The 15,016-nt window shown below is 29.4% G+C and overlaps 1 protein-coding gene across 1 annotated transcript; it reads right to left on the bottom strand.

Annotated features, from left to right (window-relative positions):
* Positions 1–211: 211 nt before the first annotated feature.
* On the bottom strand, positions 212–1,191 carry LOC124916081 (E3 ubiquitin-protein ligase SGR9, amyloplastic-like). The gene is made up of 4 exons (XM_047456815.1): positions 985–1,191; positions 675–788; positions 443–586; positions 212–346 (listed from the first exon to the last, which is right to left on the bottom strand). Exons 1-4 carry the CDS (start codon positions 1,189–1,191, stop codon positions 212–214), a joined length of 600 nt encoding a protein of 199 aa, XP_047312771.1.
* Between the last annotated feature and the right edge of the window lie 13,825 nt (positions 1,192–15,016).

Genomic DNA, 15,016 nt, shown 5'->3' with positions numbered 1-15,016 from the left:
TATATATATTAAAAAATAAACTGTGGCAATTTTGACATTTTTAATTTTTATCTATTTAATAAGTTTATTATTTTAATAATGTAAAGTAAAAATATGATAAAAGTTGAAATAAGCATCCTATTAAATTAAAATAATTGACAAAAGAATGTAATTTGAGATTAATCATATTGAATATAGTTAATTAAATGAATCATTTAAAAAAAAACAATAATTAAAAATACATAGCAGGTGCTCTACAAATTGGGCAAAAATTCTTTTGCATGAGCCATGTCTTAATGCACTCAAAATGGTAAATATGACTGCAACTCAATTTGTATATATCATCCTCTTCTTGGTTAAACTCTTCCTGCAAAGTGCAATTATACCAATTATTAATACTTAAATCAATGTGATCAAAGTTAATATATAAAATGGATAATTAATATATAAGAGGATCACTTACCTGACAAATGGAGCAGACTTCTCCTTCATGTTCACTTAAAAAAGAATGACAATGCCTCAGTTTATGAACGCTCATCATAATCTCTCCTTCGTTTAATCCAGCTTCATAGTCAACTTCTTCTTCGATTGGACTTATCAATATTTCCTATCATGGATACAATAATTATTTAGTTATCAATATCACACCAAATTCAAATTTAAATAACAGAAATTAAACTTGATGTTATTATTACCTCATGAGTCATCATATTAAAAAAATTATTAGGAGTTATGAAATTCTCCCCTAAGACAATATCTGTAGTAGCAGTTGCAGCTGGGGCATTTGATTCAATCATGGAGTTAACAAGCTTAATTTCCATACATAAAAGAATATGTTAGGCAAGGGTTATGCTATTATTATTTTAAAAATAAAAATAAAAAACTGACCTCATTTTGTGTGTTAAATAAATCTTGAATCACCCGAGCCTAATAAAGATTAAAGAAATAAAAAAAATAGTTGAATGATGATATTAGTTAAAGAGTAAAAAAACTATATATACATACCAGGTTCCTTCTCCTTCTTCCAGTTGTGATTGTTCTACTACGTTGATAAATGGCAGGAAGATATGAAGCATTATTATTATTATTTCGGCTGTTATGCCTGGATGACGACGGTCTAGTAGCAGCAGCAGGAGCACTACTCTCGATGGGCCTGGAATCGTTGTTGATAATATTACCATTGTTTAAAGAATTTCTTCCGTTCATATCCATCTGCAAATTTCATCCATACCAAAATATATAACTCATTTATTCACCATAAATAAGAAAATGGTAAATTAATTAATTAAATTAGAGTTATCAATTACATTCTATAACTATATTTATAAAAATAGAATTATAAATCAACTCTCTTTCCAAATAAATTTTCAAAATTTAAACTAACGGTAACAAATTTTAAAGTCTTAAAACTTTGTCAAAATAATGAGGGAGTAGTTAAAGAACATATCAACGACAAAAGTTGGTTTTCTATAACCTTTTCAAAAGTTTAAGATATTTATTTGATAAATCTTTAACACATCTACTAAAAAGTATTTTCACCATGTCAAAAATTATTAAAAATAACGAGTTAATTAGACCTCACATGGATTTATGTCAATTTCCAAATGATCAACCATGCAAACTTGCATTTAGATCTATCTATATGTATAAAGAGAAAAACAAATGATAAGAGTGATGCTTACCAAGCTAGAGAAATGAAAACCGAAAAACTAGTGAAGAAGAGATAGATTTCACTAGACAATTTTAACCAGAAGGAGAGAAACAAGTGATAGAGTTTCAGATGTGAATTGAATAGAAGCATAACCGTTTATATATAGTGAAATTAGGGAAAAAATCTAAGCTTATTAATTTTTTTCAAAATCAAGATTACAGCAATAACTACATCTTTAAAAAGATTTTAATACAGGAAGACGACAACGATATATTTCACAAATATAGATAAAAATCTTCATATATTTTTTATTATTATTATCTTTCCTTTTATTTATCGTTATATATTATTAATACAAATATAAAAAAAAATTAGTATAGTTGTCGTTTATTGTATTAGTTCAAAAACAATTGATTCCAATTCTTTTATTAAAGTCGCAATTAATACTTTATTTTATGATAAAATAAACGTGACTCGATTAACTGATCACGTTTCTTTATCAGTTAAACAACTAATGTTTTCTTGTAATATAAATTAAACGTGACTTAATTAATAATTCACGTTTTTAACGGGTAACCAACTAATATATTTTCTTTTAATATAAAATAAATGTGACTAGATTTGATTGTTAACATTGTTTATATAGGATAAAATTAATTTTAATAGTAATAAGCCAGTATCATTATTTTACTAAACAAAAGTATTCAGATTTTTTTATTTTTGTCGTTTTAGTTTATATTTTCTAATATTGTAATTTGTTGTTGTACATAGAAAATAATTATTTTTGCATTCACAATTTTCAAATATATATTTACAAGTGAAAAAAGGAATAAATTAAAAATAATTAAGTTCTTAGTATACTAATTTTAGACAAAAATTTGAATTACAAGTTTGTAGGCAATCAATGGAAAGCCAAACGACATGATATGTGGTTTTCAAAAAATAATTATACTTTTGGTATATTAATTATTATGAATTTCATTTTTCTACTTATAGGATAACCATTAGGAATAGTTTACCCCTATTTCAATTATTACATTGTCAATGAAAATAGTTTCCTAATTAGGACATAACACTTGGGCCTTGTTTGATTTAAGCTTATTTGAATAATTAATGGGTCATTATTAATAACTCTCATGTTAATTTTAAGTTAATTTTAAGCTTATTTGAATAATGAGAGTTAATTCAAATTAATTTTAAATCAAATAAGTTCTGGAGCAACGGAATTAATGTATTTTAAAATGCCCATATATAGAACTTGATAATTTACTCATATTTCAAAAGAAAAATAAAGTGAAATAAATATTAATTTAAAAGTAATGAAGAAGATTTTCTAATTAATTACTTATTATTATATTTGATCTTTATAATTGGAATTATATCAGATATTTCAACTAGTCCATTGCTTCCTATTTTATTGGAGTTTCTATAAGTAATTTGATTATTATTATTATTATTATTATTTACTGATATGTTGTGTTAAATACAGTCTCCCTTTCTAAATATTACCAACACTCATTTAAATGGTCCTTAATTATTAACTTTTTAAGAAAATAAAAAATAACAGTACAAATCAATAACACGTCCATTATCTTGCAAAGTATCCAATTATTCACAATTTTATATTGAATAGTGAGAGACTTTTAAATGATCAACTATGTATGAATTGACCTACAAAATTCAAATTATTAACAACTTCATTTAGATACATGTTTATAAAGATTTACTCAAATACTTTACGGGTTTATAATTATTTTTTTAACAACAAAGAGGCCACTTTATAATACAAATATTTTATGTGTTTATTGCATTGAAAAATAGATGTTCTATATGTATTAATTTCATAATTCACTTTTTACTATAAAAAATTTGAGAAATTCGAACATAAGACTGAGAGGTCTGATCAAAAATCAGATAGGACCGATAGATCCGACTAATGTTCTTGAGCTAGGGCTGAGGTTCAACCTATGTTCTTGAGCTAGGTCCGAGGATTTGTATATCCAGGATCGAGAGGTCTAAACTAGGACTGATAGGTCCTAAACTTAGTACCGATAGATCTAAACCTTGAACTGAGAAATTTTGACTCTACCCGAGGATTCCCGAGCCAAGGACCAATGAACTTAGCCCAGATCTAACCCAAGACCGATAGGTTTATACAACCATACCAATGATCTCAGCCAAGGACCGAGAGTCCTTAGCACCTAGACCGAGGAACTTCAGCACTCCAACATAAGATCCCGAGCCTCCACCTAGACCGAGGGTTTTTAGACCCTGGCCGATAAAACCAAACCCAAGGTTTATGACTCCGGTCCTAAGGCCTGTTTGGTTCCACTTTTCAAAACCAAAAATTATTTTTGTAATTTTGGAACCCCAAAGCATTTTTTTAAATCCTGAAAAACTAGAAAATAATTTCAAAATAGTTTTGGAATATTTTCACAAAAAAATATTTTGACTAAGGCCTGTTGTGTTTATTTTTAAACCCTAACACTCTTAAAATGAATGATATTCTTCAGGTATAATCCTCCCTAGTTATCATCAACAATAGGTATCAACATTTAAATATTTTTCTTTAAATATTTTAAATAATGTTAAAACCTAGAAGCGTGACTAGGACTGAAAGAATAATCGGTAAAAATTAAACGTGTTATGACCGATTTTTAAAAATCAACTTTATTAGTACAGACCGTTTTAAAAACGGGTATGAAGGATGAAGCGCAAAAGTTTTGTCTCGAGTATCACCAAACTACGAACTAAAAGAAACTCTGGTCAATATGTATGTACACGTATGCCAACTTTTATTGATTTTTAAAAATCAATTAAAGACTCTGTTTCAAAATAAATAATCTTTTAAATTAATTATTTTTAATTAATTAAAATCAAATTATTTCTAAAAATTAAATTGTGATTTAACTATCGCAAATTCCCGGATTATTTAAAAATGGAATTCCAAATTAATTATTTTTAATTAATTTCAAAAGTTGTTGGGATCATTTAAAAATCTTTTAAAATAATGTTTTATTTTAAATGAAAATTCCTAATACGTAAACCAAGATTAAAATTCTTGAACCTTAATATTTTCCGCAAAACTGAAACAAAGGGTGTTTTCGGGATTACAAATTCAATTGATTTCCTTTTAAATATATTAGTATTGACATTCCTAAGATGAGTGAATCAGAAAAAATATATTTTTTATTGAGTCATATAAAAACAAATAATCTTATAATATTTTGTTTAGTGATCGGGGTTAATCAATGTGTTTATTCCATAATGTTTTTATTATGACGATAGGAGAGATTTCTTCTAAAAAACCGGTGGAAGCGGTTGGTAAACTAATTGATTTTCTTGAAGATCTCCGAGCTCGTTAATGTTGGAGTATGTTTTATTTTGTTTTGTTCGTTAATTTGTGGTGATATTCTCTTTAGTCCGTTTCATAATTTTTTTTTATCATAGTAAAAACCTATAATTGACATTTCTCCTATTGATAATGTAAGAAGGAGACATCCATTTCCAACATCTCAATGATAAAAAAAAAAAAAAAAAATCTCTTTTGTGGAAGAGGGATAAATCTCTGTCATTTTTCTTGCAACAATATTCCTATAAAACAAACTTCTTATTATTCAAACATAAACCATTCTTCTTTTAGATAATGTTGCCTACTAAACTTAAATTTTAAAAAACAATCATATACAAATAAATTTTATTTCAACTAGGAAAAGAACATAAAAATGAAAGCGAAAATTACAATATGAAGTCATAAGAAGTTTGTTCTAATAAGTTACTTAAATGACAGAATTGAAAATGGAAGGCAAATCATGGTCTATAACCATCTATTACGGTGCTGCTTGTTGTGGGAGGCGGTTTGGTGGTTTGGTTGGACCCGGTTAAATGTCATCAAATTACATGGCATGTGTTTTACAAATTGGGCATAAATTCTTCTGCATTAGCCATGTCTGTATGCAATCAAAATGGTAAATATGATTACAACGGAATTTGCATATATCCTCTCCATGGTTATAATCTTCCTGCAAAGTGTAACGAATTATTAGCTATTCAACAAAGTTTGATCGAAATTCAAATATAAAATGGGTAATTTATAAGATCATAACCTGGCAAATGCAGCAGGCTTCTCCTTCATGTTCACTCATGAAACAAGACGTGCAATGCGTCAATCTCTCCACGCTCATCATTATCTCTCCATCGCTCAATCCAGCTTCATGATCCACTTCTAATTCTCCCGTCAAATTCATTGATGTTACCTGTCGTGCAACAAATTTAATTAAAATAAATAATAGAAAAGAAACTTTGTGTTAATATTATTATTACCTCATTAGACATCATGTTTATGAATTGATCCAGACTCATGAAATTCTCCCTGAAGTCATTGGCCGCAGCTTGGCCACATGATAGATGGATGGAGCTAACAAGCTTTTTTAAAAGAACAAATTAAGTTATGCTATATATTAATTATTGTTTATAAAATAAATAAATAACAAAACAAAAAATCACCTCAGTTTGTGTGTTGAATAAATTGAGAATCGCTGTTCGGGTTTAATGAAGATCAAAGAATTAAAATAAAATGTCAATTTCTATAATGAATGATGATATTAGTGAAAGACAAATAAAATAAAATAAAATAAAATAAAAAACAATACCATGTTCCTTCTTCTTCTACTAGTTGTGATTGATCTATGTTCATTGATGGGAACATTTGAGTCATTACTATTGCGGCTGTTACTAACAGCATTATTACTCTGGAAAGGCCTGGATTGGTTATCCGGAGGCGCAAGATGATAGCCTATAGGAGCAACGGTTGCAGCTCTAGCATTATTCATGATTTGTTGGTTATAATTCTGTGCCTGCTGCCAATCCAAGTAGGATTGCAGTTGTTGATTATAATTCTGTTCTTGCTGCCAATCCAAGTAGGATTGCTATTGTTGATCTTGATTAGGATTACTGTAACCAAGATTAACAGTGGGTTAGGATTGATTTTGATTATAGTTCTGTGCCTGCTGCCAAGCCAAATAAGATTGCAGTTCTTGATTAACAGTGGGAGGGGGTTGAATTTGATTAGGATAGAGTTCATAGGAAAACTGATTATAATCAATTGGAGAGAAATGGTGCACGGGGATGGCGCCACCCATGACCAAGAAATTCCTCTCGGTGCCGATGGGGTTTTGATCTTGAATTAGCTGCTGCTGCGGCCACATCATGGCCGGACTACTGGTTTGGATCGGAGGTGACGGCATAGTGCTTAAACGAGCGAAGCTCTGGTTGTGAGCATGGGTGATGGCGAGGGGATCATGATGAGGGTTTTGCATTATGTAATTTGGTTGGCTGAAGAAGATGGGATTGCTGATTTCCATTAATGGGTGATAATCTTCTACGGGTATTACTCAGCATCATCATGGAGATATGGTCTTGATCATGATGATGTCCAGCAGATAAACTCACTGCAGGTCCCCATTAATCCAGCTCAAAAGCACATGATGATGATCAAATGACTTTATCGATTCTAAATAATTCAATTCCAAATTCTCAAATAATCCATTATCATTATTAAAAGAGATCCTTCTGTTTATATCCATCTGCAAATTTCATCCAACAAAAACAAATTGATTAATTCTTATTATATTAATTGTAAATTATTGTATAAATATAATTTCTCTTTCATTTATTCATGAAATAGTAAAAGAATAAATTAAATTAGAATGATCAACTTTCTATAACAAAATTGATCAAAAATAGATTCTCAAATCTCTTTCCAAAAATTTTGAAAACTGAGTTGATTTGACGTTTGTATAATAGCTGGCTCAAGATTTTTATATTTTTTTTCCAATTTAAAACGATTAACCATGAAAGCTTTATATATATATATATATATATATATATATATATATATATATATATATATATATATATATAAATAAAGAGATGATAGTAGATATACTTACCTGAGAAATGGAAGCCCAAAAAACTGATAAATAACTTTGCTAGACAAGGAGAAGAGAAGCGAGATAAGGATTTCAGATGTGAAATGAAAGAGAAGTATAAGGGGTTTATATATATATATATATAGTGAAATTGGGCTCAAAATCTTGCTTTATGTTTGTAATCTTTGTAGATTGATGTACTTATGGACCTCATTTAATATTAGGATTATAATATTATTATAGGAAAATGTTATACACGGTAAAAATAAAATAAATAAATTACAACAATCTAAATAATTTTGTATTTTAATAATAATTAATTCATTTTAATTAGTATCTTAGTTTTCATTGTTTGCGTGAGTGTCATGTTAGTTCTCCTTTAATTTTCAAAATTTCATTTATTTGTGAATTAATTATAAATAAACTTATGTGGTTGAAATATGATTTGGAGATCAATTATTAATAAGATCTAATAATAATACTCAATAGAGTTTTGTAAACACAAATAAGGAGATTAAGGAGGGATTAACTCGAACCTTGGACAATATATTAATTTTAACAACTTTGATGTAATTCATAAACAATATTATTTTTTTTAGTTAGACTAACCTCTTGATTCTTGTTTAGTTTATTATATTAATTAGTTCATAAACAATTCATTCTAATACATTTCTTTAAAATGGTAACTAAAACTTTATAAAATTACACGTCACTCGATCAACGTCTCATATTTTCTTTAACAGTTAACTAATAATATTTTTCATAAAAATATAAATGTGACGCACTCGACAATTCACATTTTCTTTAACGGTTAAACAATTAATATTTTCTTTTAAGAGAAAATAAATGAGAATCAATTGACAATTCACATCTTGTTTAACTTTAAAAATATTTCTAATAATAAGCTATATCCCAATTGTAACCCTGAAAATTCCTTCTCTCGAAAAAACTCGAGGTTCGATAAATTTTCAACAACAATTTGTGTGTCAATATTTTTTAATTAAACATTATTTTAAAAGATTTATACAAAAATGTATTTTAAAATTAATTATAACAATAATTATTTTTTTTGATTAATTTAAACAATCTTTTCGATTTAGGATAATAAAATCATAATTAAGAGAAATCCGTATTTTAAATTAATTAAAAGATTATTTATTTGATTAAAGATTCGCCAATTGATTTTTAATTTAAAATCAATAAAGTGTTTCATATACGTGTTCAAAAGTATATTTGACCAGATATTCTTTTATGTTCGGTATTTAGTGATACTCGGAAAAGAGTTTTCGCACTATACTATCACTATTTTCTAAAATCTTGCGTTTTCAAAAAAATAATTATTATGTTTTATTTAAAAAATTAATTTTTAAATCCTTGACATGCGCAAATTTTTCTTGTATTTAAAATTGTATAATAATATTTAAATGTTGGTAATTACGATTGATACTGACGATTGTTGAGAAAAGTACATGAAAAATATCATTTTAAGACAATAAAATTTATAAATAAATCCCAAAACAAACCCTTATCAAAATATTTTTTATGAAAATATTCTATAAAATATTTAAAAGTTGTTTTCTAATTATTTTTAGACATTTAAAAAATGGTTTAGGACTTCCAATTTTAAAAAATAAATTTTAAAATTCAGAATTCAAAACAAACGGACCTTAGGACTAAAACCCCTCGGTCCTGGGTCGAGACCTCTCAATCGAATGCGAAGAACTCTTAGTCTTGGGCTAGGAATTTTTGTTCAGGTGCGGAGATTCCTCGGTCGAGGTGTGGGTATCTATCGATCCTAAGTTAGGAATCCTTTTTCGGGTGCGGAGAGTCATCGGTCGAGGTGCGAGAAACTCTCTGTCATAGGCTAGGAATCCTCGGTCGGGTGTAGAGAGTCCTCAGTCGGGTGTAGTGGAGGGTTAAATTTAATAAATTAATTTTCAAGTCCTTGACATGCACAAGTTTTTCTTGCATTTAAAATTGTAGAATGATATTTAAATTTTCGTACATGCGATTGATACCGACAATTGTTAGAGAAAAAACATGAAAAATATTAGTTTAAGGCAATAAAATTTATAAATAAATCCCAAAACAAACACTTATCAAAATATTTTTTGTAAATATATTCTAAAAAATATTTTGAAGTTGTTTTCTATTTTTTTAGACTTTTAGAAAATAGTTTAGGGCTTCCAATTTTAAAAAATAAATTTTAAAATTAAAAATCCCAAACAGACGAGCTTAGTACTAAAACACTCGGTTGAGGGTTAAACCCCTTGGTCTTAGGCCAAGACCTCTCGGTCGGATGCGAAGAACTCTCAGTCGAGGTGCGAGAAGTTGTCGGTCATGGGCTAGGATTCCACAGTCGGGTGTGGGGAGTCCTCAGTTGAGGTACGGGAAACTCTCGATCATGGGCTAGGTATCCTCGATTGGGTAAGGGGAGTCCTCGATCAAGGTGTGGGAAGTTCTCGGTCTTAAGCTAGGAATCCTCGGTCGGGTGTGGGGAGTCCTCGGTCAAGGTGCGGGAAGCTCTTAGTCTTGGGCTAGGAATTGTGGGTCGGGTGCGGAGAGTCCTCAGTCAAGGTGCGGGTAGCTCTCGATCCTAGGTTAGGAATCCTTTGTCGGGTGCGGGAAGCTCTTTGTCCTAAGCTAGGAATCCTCGGTCGAAAATCGAACCCAGGTTGAGCCCTCAGTCAGACGTCAAGAGCATCAAACTGCAGGTTTGATGATTTTGACTAGGGCTGTAATCGTTTGGTCCAAAGGCATGAGGAGCTTCATCTACTCCCAATGAACATTTATAACATCATACTGATACATAATTCGATTAGGATGATAATTCCATTCAAGTCAAACCGTTTTACAATAAAAAACATGTTTTTGATTTTTAAGGTTTAATGAAGTGTAAGGAGTTTGTCAATAACTTCCATATACATCATAAAATCGAATAAAACAAAAACATGAACACTGGTCGTTCATTTTAACCAATTTAAATAATGAAATTTTCATTTTTGTAAAAAAAATAGTTTTTGTCAAATATGACCGGGATTGCTTGGAATTGGTCTAAATATGATTTTAACAACCTTATAAATGTGGTAGTATTTATAACTCAAAAACATAAACCCGGATTAAATTTTTCAAAATTGAATGTGGGTAATTTTTATTTAGATCGATACATTTAGATTAGTTTTGATGGATAGCTTATAAATGATCTCATGATTATTTTTCAATTAAGAAATTGAACAATCAAGTAGTATATAAAACTAGTAAAACTGGAATATAAAATCTCAATTTGAATTCATATATTGAATTACAACATGAGTGGAAGTTTATTGTGAGTTACATAACATTTTTGAACTCTTGTAGGAGCTTTGTGAATGCCTATATCCGAGTTTTACAGCCTTATACAAAGTTTCGAAACTTTCAAGAAAAGCTTGAAAATTTTAATGATGGATTTTGTATGGGAATGATTGAGGGTTTGGGATTGTGATCCTTCCATTTGGTTTGCCTAGAGGGAGATATTTATAGTCTCACAAGGTCGGTTGATCAACCAAGTGGATCAAATTTCAGTCAAAAGGTCATTTATGGATTTTGTTTGTTCTTAATCTAGTTGATCGATAGAGGCGATGATGAAGAATATGATCGTAGGTGAAATGATCACCATGTTAGGGTGATCGTTTCATCTTTCAAATCATCCGTTTTGGTTGAGTATCGAACGAGTTCAAATTTTCAAAAATAAAAAATAAAAAATTTCGACCTATCATCATGGTTGTTCGTCAAGTGGAAGAAGATAAACCGGAGTAGAAACCACGTCGTTTTGGGCTGAAATGTGAATGCTAGGGCATTCCATCCGCGTTCCGTCAGTGTTGCATTGCGTTTGGACGTTCTGTCAACATTTAGGCTAAAAGTGTTAAGGCGTGCATTAGTTGTTCTGCTGCTTTGTGAATGCGTGTATCTTTTGTTGCAGCGAAAGACGCGACTGACAATTGTTTAATGGATGAGATTTCAACGCTCGTTTGATGGTTGTTGGTTACTCTTGATTTCGTCTGCAATAGATCCCGACTTTTTTCCAACTTTGGAGTTTCTTTGAAATCAATTTTTTTTAATTCTTTTGACTCCATTTTTAACCTACAAAATATTTTAAATAGACATATAATTTATTATGTCTATTTTTCTAATTTTCTTTTATAATTTTGAGGCTTTTTATAAATAATTTTTGAGATAAAATGTATTTTATTTATTTTTTTGGCTTTTATTTTATTTAATTAGGGTTTAATTATTGTAATAATTATTTAATTATATTTTGACTTTATTTTTAATTATTTTGAATTTATTTATTCAAAATAATTATTTTTAAACTTATAAATTGTATACGGAAAATTTTAGTGTTTACAATAATTCTCTTAACAAAAATTTTCATTCTTTACTTGAATTTGTGTCATAAAATTGTTGTGTTAGTTTTATAACTATAAAAATCTATATATTTATATATTTAAGTTTTTATTATACTATAGACATATTTCGAATAAAAAGTTAGTGGGAGCGAAAAAGCTAGTCGACGGCTAATGAAAACCATCATTCTTAATGGTGTGTGATTGTAATACATGTTTTGTGTCTTTTTTTAAAATAACTATATTTATTTCTTGGTATATTAATAATTATGCATTTTACTTTTCTACTTATACAAATAATCCTTTAGAATAGCTTACCCTTAATTCAATTATTATATTGTCATGAAATTAGTTTCCTAATTATAGAGGAGAATACTCTGCTCTGGTTTGATTTTGCTTATTTGAATAATTAGTTGATTATTTTCAAATAACTCTCCTATTATTATTATTTATTAATTTTTTTAAAAATAAATTAATTTCTATAATTCAAATAAAAGCATATATTAAAAATTAAATTATAAAATAATGTCAACATAATCAAAAACAACTAAATAAAAAATTAAATGTTAAATAATATGACTCAAATAATCTTGCAATTTGTTGAAAACGACTCCAAAGAATCCGTACGATGAGGGATGAAGTAGAGCAAGACGAACAAACCAATCAAACGGTGTCGGGAGAATTTCTACCAAATATTCCGAGCGACAATGAATTTTGCCATTAACCGAGAGTTGATAACATCATCGAAAAATATTTTACCAAGTGATAACTAATCATCTACACATATAGTTAAAAAATTGAGATACCTATATTAATAACAATGTTATGTGGGTATAAATATGATAAATATGTTTAGATTAACCATTATTTTTATTAAAACACTTTAAATGACTTCAAACATTTTTTAGGGTCAAATCGAGACAACTTTTGTATATTAGTGTTGTATCTTTCTAATTATTATAATAATATGAAGTAAAAAAAATCAAAAAAAAAACTGAACTAAGAATGGTATTAAATTAAAATAATGGACAAAAGAGATGTAAAATGAGATTAAGCATATTGAAAAAGGTAGTTTATAATGATTTGTTTAAAAACCAATAATTAAAAAAACATAGCATGTTTTCTACAAATTGGGCAAAAATTCTTTTGCATTAGTCATTTCTTAATGCACTCAAAATGGTAAATATGATTGCAACTCAATTTGCATATATCATCCTCTTCTTGGTTAAACTCTTCATGCAAAGTGCAATTATACCAATTATTAATACTTAAATCAATGTGATCAAAGTTAATATATAAAATGGGTAATTAATATATAAGAGGATCACTTACCTGACAAATGGAGCAAACATCTCCTTCATGTTCACTTAACAAAGAATGGCAATGCCTCAGTCTATGAACGCTCATCATAATCTCTCCCTCGTTCAATCCAGTTTCATGGTCAACTTCTTCTCGCATTGGACTTATCGATATTTCCTATCATGGATGCAACTAGGGATGACAATGGGGCGGTTCGGGGCGGGGAATGCAATTACCATCCCTGCACCGTTTTAATTTTGGGGATTTTTTTAATACCATCCCCGCCCCGTTCGGTTTTTTTCGGTTTCGAGGAATCCCGCGGGGCACCGTTAATAATTTTTTATTTAAAAAAAAATAAATATTATATAATAAAATTATATAAACCAATTTTTTAATATAAAATATATTGTAATATATTAAAATTTTATATTATTATAAATAATAATTTTAATACTCTTATAAAATAGAGTAAATAAATAAATATATTGGTGATTTAATATATTTAATTATGTTTATGGTATTCGGGGCAGAATCGGGGTGAAAACGGGGTGAAATCGGGGCGGGTCGGGGCGGGGGACACAAATACCATCCCCGCCCCATCCTCGTTCGGTTTCGGGGAAAAACCGTCCCAAACGGGACAATTCAGTTCGGTTTTCGCGGGGCGGTTTCAAATTGCCATCCTTAGATGCAACATCTATTTTAGTCGACTATATGACACCAAATTCAAATTTAAATAACAAAAATTAAACTTGATGTTATTATTACCTCATTTGTCGTCATATTAAAAAAATTATCAGGAGAAATTCTCCCCGAAGACAATAACAGTAGCAGCAGCTGCAGCTGGGGCATTTGATTCAAACATGGAGCTAACAAGCTTAATTTCCATACATAAAAGAACATGTTAATCAAGGGTTATGCTATTATTATTTAAAAAAAAAACTGACCTCATTTTGTGTTTTAAATAAATCTTGAATCACCCGAGCCTAATGAAGATTAAAGAATTAAAATGAAATTGTTGAATGATGATATTCGTTAAAGAGTAAAAAAAAAGAATATATACATACCATGTTCCTTCTCCTTCTTCCAGTTGTGATTGATCTATGTTGATAAATGGCGGGAACATGTGAAGCATTATTATTATTATTGCGGCTGTTACGCCTTGATGACGACGGTCTAGTAGCAGCGGCAGGAGCAATACTCTGGATGGGCCTGGAATTGGTGCCGGTTGAAGATCTAACGATATAATTATTATTCATGATCTGTAGAGTATAATTCTGTGCCCGGGTCCAATCCAAGTAGGATTCCAGTTGTTGGGGATTGAAGTAGCCAAGATTAAAATTGGGAGGAGGTGATTGATTTTGATTATAATTATGTGTCTGCTGCCAAGCCAAGTAAGATTGCAGTTCTTGATCAACACTATGAGGAGAGGGTTGATTTTGATTAGGATAGGAAAACTCATTATAATCAATTGGAGAGAAATGGTGGACGGGAATGGGGTTTTGATCATGAATTGGCTGCTGCGGCTGCGGCCACATCATGGCCGGACTATTGGTTTGGATGAGAGGTGACATCATAGTGCTTAAACGAGCGTTGTTAGAATTTATTCTAATTAGATCCTAATTTAATGTGTGAGAAATTAAAATCTAAATGACTGCGGAAGCGTACCTTAAATTGAAGAATCATGAATCTTCTTTTAGACTTTGCATGGATGAAATCATTCTTTAATCTTCTCTTTCCTTAGACTTTATTTATGTGGAATGATTCTTCCATTTGAT

This window comes from Impatiens glandulifera, chromosome 9 (assembly GCF_907164915.1).
Source record: "Impatiens glandulifera chromosome 9, dImpGla2.1, whole genome shotgun sequence".
Classification (NCBI taxonomy): Eukaryota; Viridiplantae; Streptophyta; class Magnoliopsida; order Ericales; family Balsaminaceae; genus Impatiens; species Impatiens glandulifera.
Note: the sequence above shows the minus strand (reverse complement) of the source record. Positions and strands in the feature narration are given on the sequence as shown.

Coding starts and splice junctions, on each gene's coding strand:
- LOC124916081 (XM_047456815.1), bottom strand. CDS start 1,191: ATGGATATGAACGGAAGAAATTCTTTAAACAATGGTAATATTATCAAC. Junction 789..984: donor GAAGAAGGAGAAGGAACCTG/GTATGTATATAT, acceptor ATGGAAATTAAG/CTTGTTAACTCCATGATTGA. Junction 347..442: donor AAGTCTGCTCCATTTGTCAG/GTAAGTGATCCT, acceptor TGCACTTTGCAG/GAAGAGTTTAACCAAGAAGA.